The 26,580-nt window shown below is 40.1% G+C and overlaps 1 protein-coding gene across 1 annotated transcript; it reads left to right on the top strand.

Annotated features, from left to right (window-relative positions):
* The first annotated feature begins 6,283 nt into the window (after positions 1-6,283).
* On the top strand, positions 6,284-26,284 carry zgc:154142 (uncharacterized protein LOC555481 homolog). The gene is made up of 25 exons (XM_056367394.1): positions 6,284-6,434; positions 8,847-8,977; positions 9,963-10,056; positions 10,783-10,923; positions 11,192-11,289; positions 12,734-12,860; positions 13,633-13,857; positions 14,125-14,340; positions 16,064-16,204; positions 17,094-17,339; positions 17,553-17,738; positions 19,290-19,399; positions 19,637-19,737; positions 20,329-20,606; positions 20,898-21,061; positions 21,245-21,428; positions 21,533-21,751; positions 22,307-22,441; positions 22,578-22,799; positions 22,957-23,139; positions 23,543-23,655; positions 23,747-23,841; positions 24,391-24,680; positions 24,941-25,101; positions 25,566-26,284. The coding sequence occupies exons 1-25, from the start codon at positions 6,284-6,286 to the stop codon at positions 25,761-25,763; spliced, it is 4,209 nt and encodes a 1,402-aa protein (XP_056223369.1). The 3' UTR covers positions 25,764-26,284.
* Positions 26,285-26,580: the final 296 nt, after the last annotated feature.

The raw sequence follows: 26,580 nt of genomic DNA, 5'->3' as shown, positions 1-26,580 counted from the left end.
AACTATTGGCTTGTTCAGCTCATATAGAAACCTTTATGGAAAGCCCTACAGATGTTACAGCACTTGGAGAGAAGCCATTACAATTATCCAGATCATCGTCAGGACAAAATTTATCAACTCATAGATCCTTTGTGGCATATTAGATACACTTTTATCATGGGAATGAGTGTTAATTACTATTTACAGATCATATTTTGAGATTGTGGAATGGGTAATTAGAGGTGGCTGGCGATCAGTGTTTATCAGCCATTTATTTCTACAGAACCCAGGCTCTGAAACTGCTCTGGAGATTTGACTGCTCACCGGGAGATTCTTTTAGGATTTCCATTTTCACCCGTTTTTGTGTCGTTTTTCACAAATCGTTTTTCTTCTTCTATGTCCATCTCTTTTCCTCTTTTTCTCATTGTGCCTTCCCCCTCAACCACATCTCCCCATTGTCTCCCTAAGCCTCCATTTCTCTCTGTCCCAGACACTCCTTTCTCTGTTCGATGATGATATCATAATGAAACATAAGCCAGTAACAGTGAGGTGATTAAAGCTTTCGCTGGCCTCCACTCTTCAGAATATTTCCCATAAAACGCTCTACTACGGCTTCTTTATCCTTGTATTGTATTAGCCAGATAGCTGGAAGTGAAGCTCGTCCTCCTGATGGCCATTCCATTCCCAGTGGAATACGTGGCCTACATTTGTTTGTGGTGTAACATTGGGTTGTGTGAGAGTATTCCTTCTTCAAACACTTCCAGTTTTCTGCAACGTACCTCGTTTGTCTCCTCTAACATTCACTACACACTCTCCTTTCATTTGTCTGTTTTCTTTTTGCGCTCTGTGTTCTCATACATACATGCATTTATCCAGCATTTTAGAGCTCATCATTGATTACTTACCATTCAGCTCACAAGCACATGCCCTCGTAACCTTTGTAACAGAGCATACATGTGCAAAGATGCACTTCTGGAAAAAAAAAGCACACACAAACATACACACATGTATACACAAAGGTCACCTTCCCTGGCTTCATTAGAGACTGCTTTATTATGGCTGACAGATGTGCCCATAAATCATAGGTCCCCTGGTGGAGCAAGAAGATCCAAAACAAACTGAGCACAGATAAAGGTGAAACACAGAGAAAGACGCAAGGGGAGAGAGAGAGAGAGAGAGAGAGAGATAAATAGACAGAGTAGATAGACACAGAAGCATGCATACACAGATATCAATATACTATATTTATTGACAGTTTCTTAAAAAATAGGTTTCTACCATCATACTGATTTGATTTTCTGTCGTTCTCATTCCTGTAGGGAGATAAGCAGCTTTTGTTACATAACTGCCTTTTGTCACAGAGAGAAAATGGAAGGAAAGCGGTGTTGACTCCCTATCTTTGAAGCGGTTGTGAAGTCTAATTGTCTGTCCATTCCTCGGTCATTTATATTCCTATAGTCCATAAGGGTCCACAGATTAAAAGTATTCCAAGTTATGAATATTGTCATGTGAATTCCGCTGCACACTGTCAAGTCTTTATTCACAGCACTGTCTGTGGGTACACTTGTTTTCCTGCTCTAGTCCAGCTTGCAAGGGTGGATTGGGTTTATCATCTTGTTCAAACTCAAACTCTGGCTCAAACTGACAAGGCAGAATCAATTTTAATCAATATTGTGAGCTTTGCATTTTCAGTAAATTGTGCATGTTTAATGAGACAAAACATCCTCACAGGGTAGGTGCAGAATAGGAATCTCGAAAATAGAGCAATCAGTGAGAAGAATTTCTTTTACATTTCTGGCGACAAGGATGTGATGGACGCACTACAGCTCGACGTCTTGGTCTAGACTGAAGCTTAACCCCCGGCAGGTGTCTCAAGAAAATTCAGGAAAAGTCTCACATTGACAAACGGAGGACAGGATCCCACCAGATGTCACCCATGGGGTGGCAGACAGAGGACAGGACAGAAAGGCTCCTTCAGTTCTAGCTGGCTAGTGGGGAGAATTGAAGAAACCTTTCGGATGAGAGGTGAAGCAGCTTCAAGAACCTCTATTGACTATTGAGTCTATGCAATTCTATTAGTGGTATAGACTCCAGTAAAAGAAAAAAAACACAAGAGGTTGTTGTAACATAACAAGTGAGAAATGCGTGGGAGGGATTATATGGTTAGAAATTGCAATAGGGTGAAGAATTGCAGATAAGTTGGAAACAGAAATGTTTGTTACAAACTCTCAGAATAGTATGTCTTGACACAAGCATTTGATTTCCAATCTGTCCACACCAACACACCCACTCCATTTTAGTTGCATACATTTATTCCAGTGGCCTACAGAGCTCTATAGAGCAGCAATGCCTCTAGTGGAAAATAGGAAAGTGTCTGTATTTGCTCCTTCGACTTTTCAAGTTCTTTTTGATTGGATCCTCAAAGGAAAGATAAATGTTAATGGATTTCAGCTGGATTATGTGAACTGTGAATATGACTGTCGTTCTGGTGAGCCTCAGCAGCACTACACCTGTGATTCAGATAAAACAATAAAACCCAATCAAGTATCTTTGCATAGAGATTCAGCCCCAGACAAAGGTCCTTCTTGTGAAACTCATTCCCTCTAACCTTGGTGCTTTTGTTTCAAACACTGCCCGTGTGTCTCTGCATTGTCTGCAACACTGCAGAGGAAATTAATTTTCCTTTTTTTACCTGTTCATATCTGTGTGAGATCCAGAAGTTAACTCTTTCAGCCCTATAAAAGAAAAATCTGGATAGACATTACAATTATGAATATGATCATTTTGGTTTGTGTGCAAAGCAAAGAATGAGCAAAACCTTTATATTCTTCCTACCCATTTTACTCTGTTCCACAGTTTCTCAAGAGTACCTATGGCAGGACTGTGGTTAAACTTTTGCGTCAAGTATATTACTAGCTTTAACAACCAGCTGGTGATAGTGGAGCACTTGGTAGCTAAGAGCCAGATATCTCCTTCACGATTTGGTAGAAACCAAAAACCGAGCTAAATGAAAATTAAAATAGGATCTGTTCATCATACCAGAATGATAAATGAAGGTGTTGATTCACAACAGCCGGGTGTGTTCACTAAACCAACTTCCAAAGTGATGGCAATGTCCATCTTGTTACTGGAGCCCCCAGGTAGACCAAAAAAATCAGTTATTGCAGGTTTAAAGCATGTCATTGCCTCATGCCAGCCTTCTGATGAAACAGGGCAGCTCTGGTACCAGTCTTTCAGTTGTTTCAAAGAACAGGATAAAAACTTTTGGTGAGACAACTTCGTCTGCCTGAGAATCTTTAAACTGAGACATTTGATTTCAAGGGCGTAGGTTTGCATATGGACGGTAGGGACATGTCCCTGCCAATATTTTGGGAGGACAGAATTGTCCCTACCAATATTTGAGTGAACTTGTTCGCACTAAGTTTGGAGTGAATGAGTGATGCAGGCTCGGCTCTAGGCATGGGAATGGTATCCTTATTTTTTAAACCAATAATCGATAAAATAAATTACTTAGGCTCTGATGCACCTGCCTGACTCTGATCTGTACTTTCCAATCTGTGATCTGGAGCAATGTCCCTCCCACAGCGCCATCTGATTGGTTAGACCAGGGGTGTCCAAACTTTTTGCAAAGAGGGCCAGATTTGGTAAGGTGAAAATGTGTGGGAGCCGACCATTCAGCCTGACATCCTTTGAACCATTAACATTAAATACAAATGAACTATTTTATGAAATTTTTATTGCAAATGGCATACTTTTTTTTCATTTTCAAGTTTTTGCCAAAATCACTTTCATATTTGAAGACCAAATAAAATGAAGAAAAAGTCTGTCTGGAAAAAAAAACTTTTGGGAAGATGAAACATAACTCGGGTCATTTGAAACATTACATATTATTCGCTATTAAATGCTCACTGTAAACTTCTAAATTCAAAACAGTGGTCCGTGCATATTCAAAACTGTGGTTTTGATCATCACAAAAAAATCAATTCACTGAGATTTTAGAATTTATTCACCTCAGAGGACTAAACACATATCTTGCCTGCACTAATGTGAAGGGTGATACTGAGATCTCGACTGCAGTATGTAGGTCTAGTCCAGGTCTGGCTCAAAAACAGTGGTTTTGATGCGCAAGACGTCACGCAGGTGAGAGTCACTAAACTCGTCCTCACGCGGCTCTTGTTAATGTTCATAACCGAGAATGTCTTCTCGCACAGGTATGTCGAGCCAAACAAGCTCAGCATTTTCTTAGAAAATCTTCCAATCTCTTGGGACCTGCCTTCATCCAGCTGGAGGTAGAAGTTGACAAGAGGGAGCTGTTGGTGCCGACTGCTTCGTAATTCAGGGTCACAGACGAAGGTAGCTCCGGTTAATGAATGGATCTGTGTATTAGGTAAGACAGCAGACATCACTGAAGATGTAATAAACATCACAATCCTCCACAATGAAGTTACAACAACACCGCACTCTGATGAACAAGTTCATCTGTTGGTTCAAGACACACCGAGCGAGAGAGAGAAGTTAGCGCTAGCTGCTAAGCTAATTAACTAGCATCTGAATAGCATGTAAACAACTGCTGAATTAGTGAAAGTCGCTACCAGGAGCAGAGAGCTCGGCGTGCTGAAGCAGAACTAGTTTAAGTTTAAATGTACAGAAGGTAGTTAGTCACTGTGAAGAAGAAAACAGCAGCGATAATTGTCTTCAGACAGAGCAGCATCAAACTACCACTAACAAACTCCAGAGAGTGGACATGAGACACTACACTGACGTCAGCACGTGAATGGCCACCAACTTCTGTTGCTGAAAAGACATTTTACCACGTAAGTAAAATCACTCTGTGAAAATGTTCTCAGATAAAAGTACAAAGTAAGTGTCTCTGAGTGAATGTGTTAAGTGAAATTTTAAGGGGAGGGGTAAAACATGTTATATGGTGATAATAATATATGATAAAACTATTAAATTAAAGAGCATCTTTAGGCTGCCAGGTGAATCCGTGCACAGATGAGAACAGCACTGAAGTCAACCAGTTAATTCCAGTCAGGCACTTTGCAGCCAGTGTATACAACTAACAATTACTAATATATACTCAGTTGGCAATTTATTAGAAACGTTGAGCTAAAACAGTCCTGCAGTAAATCCTCCTTCATGAAGATAATAATGTTCTGTTTTTATTAAAATTGTTTTAAACAGTTGTTGATTCAACTATATGATCATTTTTGAGGAATTATTTTGTATGCTGGAACAGCAGCAGACCAGAGTAGAGGAGGCTGATGAAGAAGCAGGTTCATTGTCAGGGTTTTAGGTGAGATTTTAAAATGATAGTGTGATTAAATATACACTATTATATTTAACGTAACCATAATCCATCTAGTCTGATGTCAACTTGTAAGTTATTAAACACATGATAATATCCTAAAGTTTTAGTCTTAATACTGTGTAGTTTTAAATTTCAGTTTATTAAACTCACATTTTTCATTTCTTCTTATTTTTCCATCCTATTTCTTCTATTTTATTTGTCATTGTCTTGAATCTATTTTACTGCTTTTAATACATTTTAATGGTTTTATTTTATTTTTATATCATTTATTTCCTGTCTGCATTACTCTCATGTTGATTTATTCTTTTAGTGTAGTCTTATGATCAACTTGGCAGTGATCTATAACTAATCAGTACTTCGAATTGCACTAAGGTTCTATACAAATAAACTTTGATTGATTGATAGATGGTGTTTTTAAGCTTTCTCCACACTGCCAGATTTTCTAGGTGAAAGTTTCTGGGGGAAGACATTTTTAAACCTGTATTTATGTCATTATTTTGTTGTCACAAAATAGTCAAATTTAAACATTTTGTTTAAAAACACCGTAATCATATTATGATATACCCACCACCTGTAAGTTTTTAATGGGAAAATTTAAACCCCAGGTTGCTATGCTGTACCAACCTCTAAACGTTAAACAATAGAAACTTGAATGTTGCATTCGACATTTAAAAACAAGTTGTTGTGTGGGACAGGTCAGGGGTTTTACCTTCTGTATCATTCCGTTCCCCGGAAAGATATTCTAATGACTTTTTGATTGGGACACGAGCAGCATCAATACTCATTAACTTTTCTTTATGATACTGTATGATTTATGGCTCAGTCACATCCATCCTACCCAGGCTGGCATACTGCAATACCACATCTAAGTGAGCTCAAGGTTCATCAGTGCTATCAAAGTTCAGAGGTACCCCTGCCTCTATTGGGTCGGTGATAAGCTTGTGAATTGTTGGACGAGGCACAGTCTGGTGCATCTCCTCCACTGTGAAGGAAATGGATGTGGAGAAGGGTCGTCGTAAGTCCAGGGGTCTGAGCACCCTGGAGAAGTTTTTGATATTTCTGTTTGTGGCCATGACCGGCGTCTGCATCGGCCTTGTGGTCGTCTACTTCACGGACAAAGCTGACTCTTCCACTCATGCAGAAGGTGATACTTAGAAAATGCATTGTAATCTATTTTAATACCAACATGTATTTCTGGTACAGTGGTTAACACACTGAAGTACTGTACTGATGCCGATTTGACATCTCTTATGTTAATTTGTCTGCTTCCAATTGTATAGTATTTCTTAGATAAAATATTCTAAGATAAAAAATCAGCTAAACTCAGCTGCAGCTGTGCAATAATCTTTACTATCACAGTAATGTAACTATTACAGAATAATGTAATGGTGAATATTTCACAGGAAAACGTAGCTGTAGGAAACAAGTACAGATTAGGAATGTCTATAGAAAGTCTTTCTGAGGCCACATCAGTGACTGAGCAACATTGAAAAGCATTTGGTCAAATTGAAGCTCCAGTTTATTTTATTCAGCGAGTAATGTCACTGTCAGTGTTTTTTCACTGTCAATTATATTGAGTGCAGAATGTGATTTATTATGACTTTACTAGAAGGCAAATGATGATCTGCATGGAGATCTTCAGTTAGAAAAATTTTTTTTTTTTTTTTCTTTATTTTAAGAGTCCAACTTACTGCAACTTATCACAAATGTTCCTGCAAAGGTTTCTGGAAAGACCATCCATTATTCACTCATTATTACCAGAGAGGTCTGTTTGCTTGCTGTTTTGTTTGTTTGTTTGTTTGTTAGCAGGATTACACAAAAAGTACTGAACCGCTTTGCGCCAAACTTGGTTGAGTGATGGGGCATGGGCCAGGAACGAACCCATTACATTATCAGGCAGATCCAGATCATTTACTCTGAATTAGATTTTTTGTTTTTTCTCTGTGGTCTGGAGTACGTTGTTTGACATTGGCAGGTGTCTGCACTCTGAGTTCTTTTAGTTAGAAAGTTTAATCTTCATCTATGATCTATGTTGATTCTCAGAAGGATTTATTTCCCATTGCCCCCTTCTCTTTCTTGTCCCACAGAAATCAAAACACAGCAGATAATAGAAAATAAGAAGTAAGCAACAGTACCATGATTTACACACCTGACCGCTGTACTGTCCCAGCAATTTCATAGTAATAATGTATGTGTCATCACTGAGTGTTTAATGTATTACCCTACACCAAATACTCCCTCCTCCACTTGTTCATCTCTTTCCATTTAGGAACCTGTCGCTTATTCTTGCTTTATGCAGGAAAAAAAAAATTCAGTGTGAAATGTCAGACTGCTTTATTTGATAAGAGACGTTTCTGCTGCCCTGAAAACTGAAGTGGGAAACTTCTTTGCGTTTGCTTGAGAGGAGTGAAGTGGAGAAATTAACATTACAACTCATCAGAGTCTCCTGCACACCCGAATGAAAGTCTTTGTGATAAGAGAGCTGGCAGATATGAGGAGTTAGGACTTGCACACTGTTTCCACCTGTTCCATACAATTTAGTCGTATACTTATTTCAGTGTTGGATCTTCATCACTTGAAAAACGCAGTCTTTATGTAATGCACTAAAAGGATCGCTGCCCCAAAAACAAGATGCCTTGTTTTTTACATAACAGAACAACAATATGATTATGTTCACAGTAATGTTCTGCCTAAATGACAAAATATATTTCAGCTTTTTGTTGTTAACCACAGCTGCGCTCCAGACTCACAAACAGAAGCTGCTCCAGCCACAAGGGAAAACATGCTACTGTGGATGATGACACTCTGTATAATCAATGCTGTTTCCAAGGCATTGCAATTGATTTTGATTTTCACTTCAGATACAATAAGGTCTTTTTTAATCACTTGAATTTTATGCTTTGTGCATCGATTGAAATACAATCATCCATGGTCCCCAGAAGATAAATCCTACTGATCCTCTAGCGCCTCTAAGTCAAAGTTTTCATGTGCCTCAACTATTAGGTTGAAATTTGTGAATGGATTTCCATGAAATTTGGTACAGACATTCATGTTCCTCTCCGGATGAACTGGTGATCCCTTCACTTTTCCTCTAGCGCCACCATCAGGTCAAAATTTCAATTTGTCCGCTACTTTAAATAGCTGCAAAGCTAATGACATTTCCCATTAACCTTAGCTGTTCTTTATGTTTAATTCTAATTAGCAAATACTGACTATGCTGGAAAACTGATATTAGCATTTAGCTTAAAATGCCACTGTACCTAAGTAAATCTCAGAGCCGCTAGCATGGCTGACTCTTGGTCTTGTTTTATCTCTTGTTTATTTTTAAGAGAAATTAAAAAAGACATTGTAGGATTCTGTAACTGATCTGGTGGTACTGAGTAAGTTTTGACATTGTAATCTGTTGTAATGTTGTTGTATGTTTTAACCAGCATATTAGTTGAACAAGTTTTTGTCTTTTGGTCACCATTATGGTTGTAAAAACAGGGTTTATTTTGCTATGATTCCTTTAAAACTGACTAAATAACTAGTGTCTTTCTTTGTCATATATTTCCAGGGCCAGACTCGGGTTGTGGTGGTCCTCAGGAGCTGTCAGCAGAGTCAGGCACCTTGACCAGCTGGAACTACCCCAGCAGCTATGACAACGGCAAGAGCTGCACCTGGCATATCACTGTGGACCCTGACAAGGTGACATGGATCATCATCACTGCTCTTACAAACCTCAACCAGTGAACTACTTACTGTCTGTAGAGTTACAGTCCCCACTTTAAACTGCCCCACACCCTTCATGTGAGATCAGAAAGAATATTTAATGAACTGACTGACTAGATTTAAATATTAGGCTACTCAAAGAGAAGTAACTCCAAAAAACATTACCTTATGTGGACCAGCCCGACATAACCCTTTCAGTATGGAATCGCCTACTTGTTACTGTAATTTACATCTTCATCTTCAAAGCAGCTTCACTGGCGGTCTCAGTTTTTGGTAAGGTGAGCAATAGAGTGGTAATCAATAGATTTGAATTGATATGACACAGGAAGAAACTGACTGCTAAAGATACATGATTATTCTATAAATGGTCAGAAATAATTTTCGTCTTGAAACCATTTTCAACAAACCATCTTATATCTCTGTGCAGATCAAAATGATTCAGTCATGTCTCTGTTTCAGACAGGGTCTTTCACAGTGTTTGTGCCTGTGGTGTCTAATCAGTAGAGTTTGTTAACTTATCGTTGGGGAAACTGTCTTATGTGCGGCCAAGCAGTGGAGGACAGCTGGGATGAAGGCAGTGGCAGCGCCGTGGACAGATGGCCGTCTTGTCTCCTTCATTTTCCTCAGCTCTCCTCCCCACACCCACAGGAAACACAAAAATCCTTGATGCTTCTTTCTTTGTTAGCATTCCCGCCTTCCTGCCTGCCTGATGCAGTGGATGCTTTCCCTCTCTGTCTCTCTCCTCTATCCTAATTTGCTATCTTTAAACACACATAAACACACACACAGAGGCACGAACATACATACAGGCTCTCACACATGTGCACACGCACACACACACACACACACACACACACACACACACACACACTCGCTGAGCATTCCAGCCTTCCCTGTCAGCAACCTGTCTGCTTCTCAGGTTTAAAAAAGAGAGTTGAAACACCTCTTGTTTCTGTTGCAGGTGATCCATCTGTGGTTTGAGGAGTTTGCTTTGGAGGACACCAAGCTCTGCACGGCTGATTTCATCACAGTACGAGACCCTCTGGGAATCATTGGTAAAAAATCTCACATTAATTCAAACCTTCAAAAGGGGGAAGAAGAAATTGTATAAAAAAACATAGATAGATAGATAGATAGATAGTAAACGTACTGTATATAAGCACATATACACATTTAAAATGCACATAAATACACCAACTCCCTCCGCCTGCAGAGCGATGCACTCCGTCCAAAGCTAAGGGGATTGAGCTTTGATGTCATGCCTAAATCAGCCCATCCATCCATGGGCAGACTCAGCTAGTGAGCCACGCAGCCCTGCTGGTCCACTGCACACTGCTCTAGTTAGCAACACAAACTTCAGCACTAGTTTTCCAGCCAGCCTGCAGAGTTTAAGGCGGGGTACTTAGTTCACAAACATGTCGGTTTTCATTTTGTTTGTAGTGATTTTTTATCATGTAGCCCCCATTTTGTGTTCTGTCTTAGTGATTTAGAGGCAAATGAACCTGTGACGGGCCTGACTGAGGTACAAATAAATTTAAAGGTCTGGTTCTCCTACATAGGAGCAAGACACCCAGACTGAAAGATATGCAAAATGATATGGTCACATAATATTATGTCTCTTTGTGGTCGTATTTTGTCTCTATAGTTGTTTTCTGTCCCTTTGTGCTTGTTTTTGTCTCTTTGTGGTTGTTTATGACTCTGAATGTTCATTTCCATTTCTTTGTAGTTGTGTTGTGTCTCTTTGTGGTTGTTTTTGTGCATAATTTCTGTGGTACTTGTAGGTAAATACTGTGGCTACACCAAACCGAAGCCGGTGGTGTCACTGTCAAACCATCTGACAATCTACTTTGACACTAATGAGAGAAAAACAGACCAAGGATTCAAGGCTCATTACAAAGCTGTGGCACCAGAGAACACACCAGGTAAGATGGTAACTGTAAATCCATTTTAGCAGGAAAATTGCTTCGACTCTGACATAATGTTGGACGTCTGTCTTATCGTATATGATTGACCTACAAATTGAATGTTGTAGGGGCGGGTGCTGGATGAAGAGAGGGATAGAAAAAGGGGAATGAAAATGGGGTGGGGGGTGGGGGGCGGGTGGAAGTGGAGGGAGAGGGGATATACTGTATAATGCGGGTATCCTTGAGTTGTCTGTGGAGCTGAAGTGTCCTCCATCCCTGCTGCCAGAAATAGCCGGAGCTGGTGGCTTTCTCCAAGGTGACCAGGGGGATCTGATGACCCCTGGCTTCCCAGAGCAGAATTACCTGAATGGAGCATTATACCAGGTACTGCCACACACATTACTGTAACAGCTCATGGGAACATTTACTTACAATGAGGATTTACACATCTGAGGAAGCAAGTACATTATACGCAGTGTGAACTGTGCCACATGAAATTAATGTTCTACTCAGCATTAACGTTACTAGGTGCTTTTATTCTCTTACACCAGTGGAACCATTCTGTTACCAATATTTATCAATCGTTGTGACAAACCCACAGAGAATTATCACCCACTCTGCTGTTCCCCTCGGTTTTGTGGCCAGCATCTTTCAGCTCATTGTTTTGGTTTTTACAGGCTTTGCTTCTCTCTCTGCTCACATTAGCGTAACGTCCACACATAGCAGGCAGCTGTTTTCAGCACAGTTCAGTTTACAACCGAGAATGTTTCTATTCTTGTATATTTCCTAACAGAAATCTCTCATTTGAAATAACTTCTATAGCTCCAACATGGTATTCATATCATTATTTCACCTTGCGTTTCAGCTATTCATGTTTAATTTAGCAAGCCATTTGTATTTGTTTGTTTACCGCATGTGAAAACATACATGGATTTAGCTGTTGTTGTCTGCTGCAGTTAACAGTTGAAACGTTGTGTTTTTAGAGTAGTTCTAGAGTAGAAGCTACGTTTTTGTTTACATTTGGATTTTACTTTTAATGAAGAACATTGATGTTGATGCTGCCACTTATTATGTAAATCTATGCCAATTAAATCCACTGATCACAAAACAGGATATGCTTAGAGAAGCAGAAGAGCTACAGAGGTTTCTTCTTCTTTTTTTTTTATTCCAAGAGAGCTATGTTGTGAATGTGTAAATTAACTGCAACATTATGCCACACCTTATTACAGTTACCATATTGTTGCACACAGTGTGTTAGTATTGATTAGCATGTGGTTCTAAACAAACCTAAACATTTCAGATTAGCATCTCAAAGTAAATCCAGCAGCTATGGATTTCAATGCAGTCATGTTGACAGCGTTTGTGGTTTTGCTCTGTGATTAATGCATCTAATTAAATCAGAGTCCATTTCGATAACAGGGTTTTCATGCTGGGTTTGGACGTGAAGTATCATTTGGCTGTCGTCATGAGTTCACCTTGCTGAGCTTTAGCGTGACAGGTCACCGTCTGTCCAAACAGTGGCAGAATCATTGATAAAATTATTCATGAGTTACTGTATGTCAAACTGCAGTTCATGTTGTAACCATGAGAGTAGAAGTAGGAAAATATGAATAGTGATTCAGGTAGCGGTTTGCTACATCAACAAGTCTTCACTGCTACGAACCCTTCAAAACTTCATCTGTTATAAACCTGTGGTGGGTGTAGCCACTTGCATTGTTTTCACTGTTTAAAATGAACTGTGATTAGTAGGAAAATTATTGGTGGAAATCTGTCCATAGTAGAAGTAATTGTTTGTGTCTGTACTGTGCTTGCTTGTTTGTTGGATCAGTGGAGAATCACAGTCCCTGAACGCGAGAGGGTCCGACTGACATTTACTTCCTTTGACCTGGTCCCCGAGGTCTGTGGAGACTTTGTTCAGATCTACGATGGCCACAAGGCCGGCTCCTCTTCAATGGGTAAGCATGACATTCTACATGTTTCCAGTATGCAGTGCAGAAGATGAAGGGCAACAGAAACTAATTTTAAATAAACTTCATCCACTGAGCATGATGATGAGCAGGGATTTTATAACATACCACAATGTTTTCAGTCATCAGCGCAGTTTATTTCAAAGCTGGGTGTGTGATTAAATGCCAAAGTGATGTGTTAGAATTCAGAGTAGATTTTGGGCTTTGTTCAACATTAACAATGTCAACTTTGTGGATCCATGAATAAAAGATGAGCTCAATTAAAAGTTTGAGAAGTTGTACAATGGGCCGAGCTTCTGGAGTCTATTTTAAACTTAATGAATTTAAATCTGTCTGCATAGACATAATTGTTAAAGCAGCTTAGAGGATCCAACAATGTATTACTGGCTGTCATTTGTCTAAACAAAGGCATAGGTTTGGTTTTACAAGGTGGGCATATGTATGACAAACAAAAAAACCTGAAAATATCCAAATACTGATTTCTGCAACACACACATATATATATATATATATATATATAATATATATATATATATATACACAAACATTTATATGAATGAAGAAATGAAAACGATAAAAATGTTATCTTAAAACCAATGATAACGGTGGAATAGATAAAACACAATAACAACTACAGTAGATAAGAGGGTGTAAAACAGTAGGGTGGCGTCTAAAACTGAAGTTTGAGTATGTGGCTCTTATTATAAATGACTCTGTGAATGTTTGTCAACTTTTAACACTGACATTATGTCCATGAAAGGTAAATTCTGTGGGGGAACGATGCCAAAGCCAGTGGAGTCCAGTGGCAACACAATGGTGGTCCGCTTCAAATCTGACAGCAGTTTGACTTCAAAAGGATTCAAAGCTACTTACACAAAGTCCAGCCTTCCACCTGTTGTTGTTCCCACCACAACAAAACCCACACCCACATCCACAGCCACACCCAGACCCACCACACAAACACGTCCACCTCCCACATCTTCCGGTAAGTTTTCTCTCCAAACGTACGTTTCTGTTGAATTTTCCCTCTTTCATATTTAGAGTAAACCAGGAAGCTGCGATCTATATTTACTCATAATCCCATAACACAGTTTGGCTCAATTGACTTTCTCTCCCCTGCATGTCTCTATTTTGATTTCCGTTAAAATACACCACATCAGATATATTTGACTGCCTCACTAACAAATGAACCAGCTTCACATGAAAAAAAATGATTGTTTTCAGCATTAGTTTCTCTATTGTCATCATGCAGGAAGTGGTGGTCCAGTAATCCTCAATGGGCGCAAAGGAGTGGTCCAGTCCTTGGGTTTTCCGAATCCATATCCTGCTCATTTGAACAGTTCTTGGAAGATATCTGTGCCCAGAGGATTCCTGGTTAAACTGCAGATCACTGACATGGCCATCACAGGAGAGACGGGACAATGCAAAGAGGACAAACTGGTCATTTCAGATAATTACAGCATCCTAGGTGAGCCATAAGATAATCTTTTATACTCTTGTACAATAATTATACTGATTAATTTTTGGTTGTTTTTTATATAAATTTCAGTCAAATTTGTTAATTAAAGTCTGGCATTTTGTTTATTAGATAATTTAACTTACCGTTTGACCCCCAAATGCCCTGAGTGCTGTTTGTGCTCAGCCATGTCTGTCTTTGCAGAACCACAGTAGCAGCCAGTATAGAGCAGAGGTTATAAACTCCCCTTCCTCTTTCATTTATAAGTTCAGTGATCAGGCACTAAGACAAACAAAGTAAACAAGCCCTCATTAAATCTGAGGACTTTGGCTTGTGTTTGTTGGATCGTCCTAGGCTAACAGCTCTAGTACTACATTATAGCCCAATATCCATCCACTGCTGTAAAAGTGTTGATTAGGATCTTCTTCACAAAGAGCCCAGCAAACTATAAATTACCTCTCCTTATTATTCACTTCAGTGCCTGCAGTGCAGCTGATACAGCTTTATCTACTGCTGAGTTCTCAAGGACTAAAGCGCTGAGGTGCAAGCACACGCTGTGTGAGAAATATACACGGATAGGTGATGAGAGTGTTGTAAGGGTGCATCCTGTTAGTTGATGGGGTATGAGTTTGTGTGCAAAATGCAGAGAGGAATGAAAAGCAGAAATGAGAGGAAGCAGCTAAAGGTCTGTTTGAAAACCCAAACCAGAGAAGTCTGAAAAATCGGAAAAAATTAGGTATAACTTATTAAGGGGGGTGTCCCATATTTCTTCACATAAAAGGTGGCAACCCTAGTGGTCGATGTTTTGCAGAAATTTCAAAACATCACTTTAAACTTTAGTATATTTCTTTCAATTTAAAACAAATCCCTGTAATGGCAAAGGGCTGTAATGCCACAGATAAACTGTTTAATATCACTGTTGAAAAATAAATCACTAACTCTGCTGTGCTAAGGTAAAGATTTGGTGAGGTTTAGGCACAAAAAAAACTTGGCCAGGTTTAGGAAAAGATCGTGGTTTAGGTCAGAATAAGTACTTCTTTAATGTTAGAGGACCTTCGTCATCTTGGTTACAACAATGAACACATGGTCAAGGTTAGTGAACGATTGTGATCATGATTGAAAAAAACAATGTTGACTGTTGGTTTGAAGTACGAAACAATGTTTTGTTGACCCATTCATAATAATGTCACACCTAAATTTAAATGATGATGAAATGTATTACTTAGAAATTAAACATTAATGTGAAAGACAGGCAAATGGACATATGAACTAATTAGTCTTTACATGCAGTGTTTGTATTAATATTTATTATTATTTTCTCTTAGATCTTTAGGGTCATGTTAAATATTACTGATTCCTAAAATGCAATCCTCTGTTGCACAAAAACACTGCATTTCTTCCTCAGAAGTTGATTTAGCTGCTTGACCTGCTGCATTAATGAGCAGCATTTCAATGAATGTCGGCTGACATTACCAGTTAGTGTTATCTTTTGAGTTTAAAGGCTCATTGTAGGAACGGTGTTCGTTTTTGCACATGATTTGTAGATGATAATCATGAGCGGATGGAGCCACACAAACAGTCAATACATCCACGCTCATTTGCTGGTGTTTCATCATCCTCATCCATCAATACACACACTTATGTAAACCCAGTAGTGTATATTTACTATTAAGCTGCATCCTTTGAACCATCCCTTCATCCCTCACTCAACTCTCTTCATCTCCCTCATTTTCAGGCACGCACTGTGGCTACATCCTTCCCCCAGCGGTGGTCAGTGCTGGGGACACAATATCTGTCACCTTCCAGTCCGACAGCCGCCTCACAGATCGAGGATTCTCTGCCAAGTGGGAGGCTGTGTATCCTGAGGATATCACAGGTACTGACGGCTGACAGGCACATCCACACTCAGTCACGTTGGGCACACAGCGCACACACGCAGGAACACGCTCACACCTGAGGCACACGTTGCTCAAGCAACTCAGCACTTCGTTAAGACCAACCGTAAAACATCTCGCCCCTCTGTCACATATTTATAAAAGCAGCAAAGTTGTTGGATAAGCAGTGTGAACTCTGTCAAAGCACAGGTCAGAGTACAGTGTGAAGTATAAAAATCAAGATAAAACTCCTTTATCGTTGTCTTTATGGTGATTATCAAGCCAGAAAAGGCCTTGAGACCCTAGAAATGGTCGAAGTACTCTACTGAAGTAAAAGTATCAATGCAACTATGTAGAAATACTCTACTACAGGTAAAAGTCCTGATTTGAATTTAAATAGAATACATGAAGATTATCAGCAAAATGTATTTGTTATTATACAGAAGCTTTTATCATGTAAGCAACACTTTGTAGCTGGTCGAAGTGCAGCTGCGTTTCAAGTTGGATAGATAGAAATTATAGCTATCAAATAAAAAAAGTATAGTACAAAGTTATAATATATTCCTCCTAAATCTACCTGAAATACCTGAAAACTGTTTCCAAGTTCTTCAGTAAATGTAATTAGTTACTTTCCACCTTTGTTGATGTTAAAAATAGCACCCAGTCATGCTTATATCTCCAGCAAGTAAAGGAGTAAATGAATCAAAGGTTACCCCAACAGATTAAGTGTCTACTTTAGCATAAACCCATGGTCACATTTTATCATAATAAGATTGTACATTTACTCCTCCAGACTCTCTCTTATCACAGGCAGATACTGGAGCTTTTATACACTTAATTACAATCAAGCATCTCGTACAGTTTATCGATCACTCCCTCTTCCTGTTTCAGAAATCCAGGGCTGCGGCATTTCTTCCAAAGAGGAAACAGGGGTCATCAAGTCCCAGAACTGGCCTATGAACTACAAGGCTAACACTGAGTGCATGTGGAACATCGCTTTGCCTTTGGGGAAAAAAATCACACTGACATTCACCCACTTTGACCTAGAAGCCAAAGATATCCTAGCATCCAAATGCTATGACAACATAATGGTGTATGACATCAACAGTCTGACCAATGCACTGATACAAAAACACGGTAAGTTGGTTTGTGGAATTAAAAACTGATCCCAAAACCATTTTGGATTTTTCATGATGGTCAATAAATTCAATTAACCCATATTAAGTTTTAATGAACACTGTATCTATACAGCCTTAAAGCACTGATCCCTATTAAAGAGAATTATACAGCTTCTCTGTCACTTCATTCATCATGTACAAATTATTCTTTCTTTCTTTCAATCAACTGCAGGTCCTTTCTGTGGGACTAAGCTGCCTCGGACCATTCAATCAAAGGGCAACAGGCTGCTGATTCGTTTCCATACAGACTTGTTTACTGAGGCCAAAGGCTTCAGGGCCTACTGGACCACAAACCCCAGTCTGCCTGCTCCCACTGAGCCACCTGCTCAGCCCAACCCTTGGGACAACATCACCATAGGTGAAGTATCTGTGCCAACAAACATCTCCATTACACTATAATGTTTAAAGTAAATTTAGAACTGCCCCAATCTATAGTTTTCATATTAACAATGGATCAATTAACAATGTGTAACGTGAAAGGGGTCGCTAATATTAATGAACCCACAGAGAATTAGCCCAAACCCTTCAGCTGTACAGAGCCTTTTAGCCTCTGTCAGTGCCAAACCCAGCATGCTGCTGTGAATATTGAACTTAAATAAGTCAAGAGTGCAGAAACACGCCTTCAAATGAATGCTATTATGCTATGTGTTGCCTGGATGTGTAGATAAGCAACTTTATAAGGCAATAATGTATCAGTTGTTGTGTTTTCAGCTTGATCTCTTGCCCCCAGGAGGCCAAAAAATCCCACCACAAAAAATCAGTTATGGCAGCTTTAAGATTAAGCAGTAAGATGATTAGTGAATCAATCAATTAGTTGATTTAAAGAAACTTAACAGTATCAGTTAATAGAATCTTTTAAAACAGTGGAGAAAATAGTTCCCAAGTATGTCAGTAAAAGTACTCTCAATATAAAAATATAAATATGAAATATATGTGAAATATTATGTGAATATATATTTTTATTACATGTATGATGTTGACATTTTAGGTTCCGTACTTTACATATCTGTCCAGCTATATTATAACACCCTGTCATCAGGTTAGCAGAGCAGTATCGTCCTGTCACCAATGACCGTGACCAACATTTAGTTTCAGACAGCTCCTTAGAAACTGCACAGAGGCCTGTCCTATATTTATGTGATTCATGCTTCCTCCCATCCTCACCCCTTCTTCACACTCACTTCCCCCATGTCTTCCTCGCTGCGCCCAGATGTGCAGTAAAACAAGGTGATTTGGTGTGATGAGAATACAATGTGAAGTGGCCTAGTGCTTCACTTTCCTTCCTTGCCGGCTGTCACCCGATTCCCATCTTCACCCTGCGATGAGCCCCAGGTGGCCCTGGCCCCTGCCAAGCCAATTGCTGAAATAGAGTTTTATAGATGGACTCAGCTGCCTCTGGGGGTTTTTCCACTGAGGCTGTGACCAGGGGCGACACTATGTGTCAGTTTAAGGAAGGAAAAATAGACATGATGGAAGAAAATGTGGGATGTAAAAATGACTGAGACAATGTGTTGTCAACTCTTTCGATGAAATGTATATCTTTATACATACTGTGGTGTCAAAGAGTCTGATCGCAATTCAGGACCCACTGTTTGTGCGTCACAGGAGCTTGGTATTGTGTTTGCATGAAGATACACTGAACACATTAGCCAAAAACAATGGACACAGTTCACTGTAGCCAGCAGCGTAAAACTGCTGTGATTGGAAAATGATTTTAAAAATATAAATCAGAGCGCCAGAGCCAATGATTAAAAGCCACTTTTCTTCAACACGAGAGCTTATCTTTCAGCTGCAGATACATACTGTATAATCAGGCTTTGTTTATACACACACAAACCACAAACAAATTCATACATGATCAGACAACCAGACCCAGGATATTTTACAGAGGTTTCCTCTCATTTCTTAGACTGGCCCAGTACATGTGGCAAACCAGCCATTCCTCCTACTGTTGGCGCACGCATTGTGAACGGAGAGCCAGCCAAGCCACACTCCTGGCCCTGGCAAGTGTCCATGCAGGTGAGAATCTCCACTCATGAGCACCGACACATTTAGATAGAAGTGATAATGTCATAATTAAGAGTATAGAATATCAGCGATTCAAACAGGTACATTTAGACACAGTTGAAGCTACAGCTATTGTTGTCCTCTCTATAAATCATAATTCATCAACTGACTACACCTAACCTTCAGAAACTGACATAATGACCAGTGCTGACTTCTTCTTCTTTGCTTGTCGGTGTGTGTTTGTTTCAGGTCTGGCCTGCCAGTCAAGGAGAACCCACATTCTTCCACACCTGTGGTGGTACCCTTATCCATAAGAACTGGGTACTTACAGCAGCCCACTGCTTCATAAAGTAAATATCCAGTTTAACCATCTTCACATAAGTGCATGTAAAATGAAGCAAAGAAATGCTCAAATTGAAGAAAAAAATGGAGCTATGTACAATAGTAAAGTAGTTTACGTTTTAAAGGCCTTTTTAAAGGCTTTTTTCCCCCACCTCCTAGAAGCCCATTTGTGTGATCTCAGGAGGCAGTTATTGGTGTCTGTGCTTTCACCTCAGGCTTCTTAAAGTCCAAGTGCAACGCTCTGTTAGAGATGCCTCTATGCCTTGACTAATGGTCTACAGTGCCATGGAGAGATAGAGGGAGCAATAGAAAGAGAGAAAGAGAGATGCTGGTGCACTGTGGAGCCTGTGCAGTTTATATAGTTTTCGAGTAGGGTGCGTACAAGGAAATTTGTGCTGCATCACAGAGGTGTGGAGCAGTTCAGGAAATCTTCCATGTAGAACAAGTGGAAGTGGTTTACTTATATTATAAAAATGTCAGCTTATACAGTATGATACAGTGACCCTGACATGTACCTCGAAGCTGGCCTGTATATTGTGTCCTTACTGTCACCTGTGAGGTATTATTATTATTGATTCATCTGCTGATTCCCTATCCAGTTATGCTGATGAGCTGCAGCGTTGGCGGATGTGCCTTGGCAAACACAACCTGACCTACACAGAGCCAAGCCAACGCTGCTTCAATGTATCTGGTATCTATCGCCATGAGGGCTTTAAGTATCCCACAGTGCCCACAGTGGAGTTTGACATTGCCCTTGTGAGGCTGGACGGTGAGGTGATACCCAGTGATGAGATCGCTTATGCCTGCCTTCCGTCCGAGGAAGAAGTCCTAACTAAGGGAAAGATGTGCTATGCCACCGGCTGGGGAGATGAGACCGGTGAGGTTTGAGTTTCATGTTCACTAGTTGCAGTTGACATTTCTATGTTTATGCTCATATATACTCCAGTCTCATCTTTTAAAACTAGTTTATATTTTATTCAGTGAAATGATACAATAATGCACCACCTCAGGCAACACTCACGTCTCATAATTTTTATGCTGTTACAAATTCATTGTTGCATAGTTTTCATGCCCTCTGCTGGATTTAATGTGTAAATCACCTCCTGTGTTTTTGCTCCTCGGGCTATCAAATTCATTTTTTTCAATGATTTATCCGTGTGTTTATCAGGTGATTCACTTAATGCTAAGGTTGCAGAGGCCCTTAACCAGGTCGCCCTGCCTGTTGTGCCGTATGATACCTGCAAGAGGATGGATTACTGGTGGTTCCAGGTCAAGACCTCCATGATCTGCTGTGGTTATACGCTGCCTGATGAGCTCAAGTCTGTCTGTCAGGTAAAAGAAGGCCGACAAGAGAACAGGACAAGTAGATTTCAGTGGTTTTATATTTATTATTGTATTATTATTATTTGTCATGGGGATGAAAGTTTTTTGGTTTTTTTTCACACATCTAACTTTACACAGATGGTGGAAATGCTGATGGTGTTTTTGATGTTGTTCCATGACTTTGATTTACAGGGGGATTCAGGTGGTCCTCTGGTGTGCCAGGATACCTCCAGTGGCCCTTGGGAAGTTCATGGTATAACCAGTTTTGGCCCCATTGGATGCATAATGAATAAGAAGCCCTCCGTGTTCACTCGCTCCTCTGCCTACCTCCCCTGGATCAGAAATGTCGTCCGCAGAGACATCTACGATGAGCACAGTATGAATCCAGCTGGTCTGAACTGACCCACTTTGCTCAAAAACTAAATATGGTACAAGTCAGATTTTTTTTGCTGGTTTTCACCCTCTGTCCTCCCTGTGTAGCATCTGGCTGTGGAGGAGCAAAGGACTTAACTGGCACAGGTGGCACCGTGTCCTCTATGGGATACCCTGCCAGCTACAGCAACAAAGCCCGCTGCCAGTGGAACATCCGGGTGCCTGTCGGCAAAGTGGTCCACCTCCATTTCCACAATTTCTCCCTGGAGGAGAGTCAGTTGTGCATGAATGACAAAGTGAGCCTCACAGACAGAACAGGAAGTCTAGGTATGTGTATATTTGCTTTCTTTCTCTCTCCAGCTGATAGATCATTTTCTGAATGGCCCTTTGATATGATTGCTTACTGCAGTCTGTTGTTTTGTGTGAATGACATCTAGATAAAGTTTTACACTCTTAACTGCAATGCCAAGTATTTACAGGAGTTGACTGACAGTAGCCTGACAGCCATTTATACTTACAAGGGCAAGTGTTTCATGTCAGGTCAATAATCTTCAGAGGCCAGTCCAAGAAACACATCCACATATTAAGAAACCAACAAGCACAAACATTATAAAAATGGCCTGAGGTCAAATTCTACAATAAGGACAAGAGGAATCCAAGTCAACCTTCTTAATCCTTATATATGGAAGAGAAGAGATTAAGTGATTGAGTTTTCATTCTCTTTTTCTTTTTTAAGTTTGCCTTCACCTCCCGAGAGTAGGTGTGCAGTTCCCCTCAGTTTTTTACTATACAATAAAGTGGCATATAAACACACTGATAAAGATGTTAATAGACTTCTCAGAGAAGTCAGGCTAACACTTCCTCATGTTCACCTTTCCTCAGGCACCTACTGCAGCCAGGTGCCGCCTAAAGACCTGGTGAGTGATGGAGATACACTTCACATCGCCTTCTCCTCCAATGACAAGGTGGTGGACACTGGCTTCAACGCCACCTGGAGGGCAGTGGACCCTACAGAGGGTAAGACAGGAGAAAGGTATAACTGACAACACACTGAGGAAATAGCCTCTGGGGAAAACTAATGTCCTTTTCTCTTTTCTTTTTCTACACACACACACACACACACACACACACACACACACACACACACACTCAGCTCCTTGTGGAGGAAGCTTCAGCAGTGATCAGGGTGAAATCACCTCTCCTAACTGGCCCAGTGACTACCATTCCCAGTCTGTGTGCACGTGGCGTATCACCGTTCCCTCAGGAAAAAGTATCCATGTAGCCTTCACTCACTTTGAGCTGCAAGCTGTAAACATGTTAGGACAGTGTGTGGACTATGTGGAGATCTTCAACGGAAACACCATGGCATCACTAGGTTGGTTACAACAAATTCTATTGTGTCCATTTTGTGTTCTGTTTTTTTGGAAGTATTTCCTGTACAGGTCTGTGTTATCAGTGTCATTGTCTTAGATGCTGGTGTCACTTTGCCACACAATAATGAAAAAACTCTTCATTTCTCGTGTGTCGTGCAGGTCGATTCTGTGGCTTTGCCCCTCCATCCATCATCACCATTCCTAGCAACACGGCCGTCATTCGCTTCCTTAGTAACGGAGCCAATCAACAGCAAGGTTTTCGTGGTTACTGGACCACTGATACCAGTGTTATCCCAACTTTACCTCCTCCACTACCTAAACCGTGGGACAATATTACTATCAGTAAGTGTAGGCTTAGTTTAACTGATAGCAGCCTTGTATTTCTGATGTGTTGTGATCTCATGTGGAGGTTCCCAGTTTCCCAGTTTATTTTTTAATATGAAATAAGCCGCAGTAGAATCTGAAACTAGATCCCGTTTTCTGCTTCTGAAGTTATAATTTAATCCTCCACTGACTACACATGTACCTGTAGCTGTTTCACATGTTTTTATCTCATTTTTGTTCATTGACTGTTTATTTGCGATTGTAAATGTAACATTTCTGCTTTTATTATCCACAAAACACCCATGCAAATTAAAGTAACATCCTCTCATTAGACCACTGTGTATTTGTTAAATTAATTAATGAATTATAACAGATGATGTCTTATTTATACACAACTGAATTGTACATTTTCTCCTCCCAGGCTGGCCAGAAAACTGTGGAAACCCAGAAGTGAAACCCAATACAGCAACCACAAGGGTGGTTAATGGAGTAGAGGCGATCCCCCACTCATGGCCCTGGCAAGTCTCCATGCAGGTACTGTCTACTCCTCTATCTCTGTGTGCCTGACTGGCCAAGGGTGATAGTGAAGTTAGTTATTTTATAAAAATGTATTTCTCTTTCCCAGGCTACACCAATGTCTCCCATACCTTACATGCACGGCTGTGGAGGCTCTTTGATTCACGAAGAATGGATCCTGACGGCTGCTCATTGTTTCATGTTGTAAGAGATACAGTAACAACAGAAAGACCTACAGCACATACCATTTTAAAATACCATTGTTCTTTACAGTAACACTGTATCAGGACGTGAAATAAATGTGACAGTAAAAAGGGATCGCTCATAGTGATGAACTAATCTCTTGAATCTGCAGCTCAGCCTTTACAGAGGTCACTCTCACCGCAGTCATGGTGATGTTTTTGTGTTTAACTATAGCAGCAGAACGTTTTGCAAAAGCAGCAAAAAAACATCTTTGTAAATGGATGAATGAAAAACAGAGCAAATAGATGTGAATATTGGACGCAAATTTGCCAGGTGGCCAGAGACATTAATAAATTTGGATGTTGCTCTGTAACTGCTGGATGTATAAATAAGCAACTGTTTGCTTGTTACTTGTTTCTGCTACCCCCAAGTGGCAAAACTGTCACTGAATGTTTAAAGTTCAGCTCTTTCTTCAAACACTTATGTTTCTTCATTTTATCGTGGCTTGCAGCTCACACAATAGCCAATGGGAAAAGTAAAACAAGTCCTGATTGTCTGCTTCACCTTCAGCCCGCTGAACAAACCCTCCTACTGGCGCATGTGTCTGGGGAAGCACCACATGAACTCCTCCATGGACGTTCCCTCAGCAGAGAAGTGCTACAAAGTGGATGGTATCATCCGCCACAAGGGGTTCGTGTACGAGCAGGATCGTACTGACATCACCAATGACATAGCCCTGGTGCATTTGGCTGAGCCTGTCAATATGACAAGGGAGATCAGCCCCATCTGTCTGCCCAAACCTGGGGCTGTGATGCCTGCTGGGACACCCTGCTTTGTCACCGGATGGGGAGACGAGAAAGGTAGAAATGATCACAGGAACTTTAACTACATGAACTTTTAGAACAGAGTGAATTGTAGTTGTAGATGTAGGTGCTGCCTTTGCTCCCAAAATTAAATCTGTACGGTGCCAGTATGGTGCCTTTGTGTAAATATGTGAATCCAGTTTTGTTATCCCTTTGTAGTCTTTGTTATACTTTTTTTGTTTTTCACACTCCATGATGAGTATGGACACATAGAGTTGGATGTTTATATATATTTTTCCTTTTCACTTCTGTTTTAGGTAATCTATTCCCCAAAGTGGCCGAGAAGCTAAATCAGGCAGCCCTTCCTGTTATCGACTTTCAAACCTGCAGTAAACCCTCTTACTGGTGGGACACCCTCAGGCCCTCCATGATCTGTGCTGGATATGAGTCCCCAGATGAGCTTAAATCAGCCTGCCAGGTGAGGGAATGCATTCAAAAAAAATGACAACTGTTTAAATTGACACAATGGATTATTTATTTTTTTTAGAAGAGGATGGTACTTGTTTGTTGGCACTTTTTCTCAAACATTACATAAATGTGCTGGCCTCTAACGATTAGGTCGCCCCTTATGTAACATCTTGTTAACTGTTTTGTTTGTGATCAGTCAGCCTTGATTTCAAATGGTTGCCCTGTTTTCACACATAATTGCACAAGAGAACATAGGAACATTATTTGTTTGCCATGATGAGCAACCATGCAAGCAAGGACATGGGAAGATTAGAAAGTACTCCAGAAAAACACAGAAGGCTTTGAAATTTCACATTTATTAATTGTATGGTGCAGAGACGATTTATAGAGGCTGTCAACATCAAATACTCACTAGCGCATCTTTTCACTTGTGCAGTGAATTGTTGCTGATTCCTTCCTCCTGTTCTCCTGCAGGGTGACTCTGGCGGTCCTTTCGCCTGCGCGGCTGCTGGACCCAAAACAACCTGGGAGGTTCACGGTATTGTAAGCTTCGGACCTCGGGGCTGCATCAAAGACAAGAAACCGTCTGTATTCACCCGTGTCTCTGCCTTCAGCGACTGGATCATCGACAATATCAAGAAGTTTATTTATGAAAATGGCAAAACCAACTAAACTGATGTGAAACTGATTTCTTCAACTAAAGATTTTGACGGTGTTTATTGCTAATTTCTGTTCTTTTCTATGCTTCTACAAACCAAGTCATTGTACCTTTTTATACAGGGTTAACCTTTAAGTGTTGCCGTCTGGTGAATTCTCAGTATTATGCTGAGTGATACTGTTATAAGCTATAAGGCATCTTTCTCCTGCTTCCCAGTGAGGAAATGCTATCAGAACAACTTTTATTTAACATGGTATAGTTTAGTCATCCAGAATTCTTCTATTTATCTCTTAAGTTAGAGAAATGCATTTGGCGATGAAATTCTGTGTATAATTGATTGAAACTATAAATATGACATTGATGTTATGGCCTTTACTGTCCTTTCTTATAATTCATAATGTGTAATAATATAATGTAAAAATAATGTGTCACTGTTTAAACGTGTATGTATGATAACATTATAATTAAATAATTATAAGTTATCAAAAATTACAATGTTTTGACATTGTTCAAATTACATTAAATACAATGTGAAAACTGGCCCGAGTGATAAATCTATTGTGAGTATTGCAGCCATGTTTCAGTCTTCAAAACAGTTATATTTTCTTTTTCTGTGTGTTATTATAGCGCAGCTACAGTTTTAACAAAACATGAGTTTGTTTCTCTTCAGGCCGACCTTCCAGTTCTCACTGCTGAAGAAAGCTCCCTCCTCCTTTCTTCCCTTATTCACAGGCAGATGAATCCTGCAGGCACAGATTTAAAGTTTTGGGTTTTAACCCCTTAATCACATGACCAGGCAACTCAGCCAATAGGAGAGCTCGGCTCAGATTT

This window comes from Seriola aureovittata, chromosome 3 (genome assembly GCF_021018895.1).
Source record: "Seriola aureovittata isolate HTS-2021-v1 ecotype China chromosome 3, ASM2101889v1, whole genome shotgun sequence".
NCBI lineage: Eukaryota > Metazoa > Chordata > Actinopteri > Carangiformes > Carangidae > Seriola > Seriola aureovittata.
The sequence above is the reverse complement of the archived record's forward strand: the minus strand, read 5'-3'. Positions and strand labels throughout refer to the sequence as shown.

Bases quoted from the DNA above. Each gene is read 5' to 3' on its own strand.
- zgc:154142 (XM_056367394.1), top strand. From the start codon at position 6,284: ATGGATGTGGAGAAGGGTCGTCGTAAGTCCAGGGGTCTGAGCACCCTG. The intron at 17,340-17,552 runs GTAAGTTGGTTT...AATCAACTGCAG, and splicing joins TGCACTGATACAAAAACACG to GTCCTTTCTGTGGGACTAAG. The intron at 22,442-22,577 runs GTAAGACAGGAG...ACACACACTCAG, and splicing joins GGCAGTGGACCCTACAGAGG to CTCCTTGTGGAGGAAGCTTC.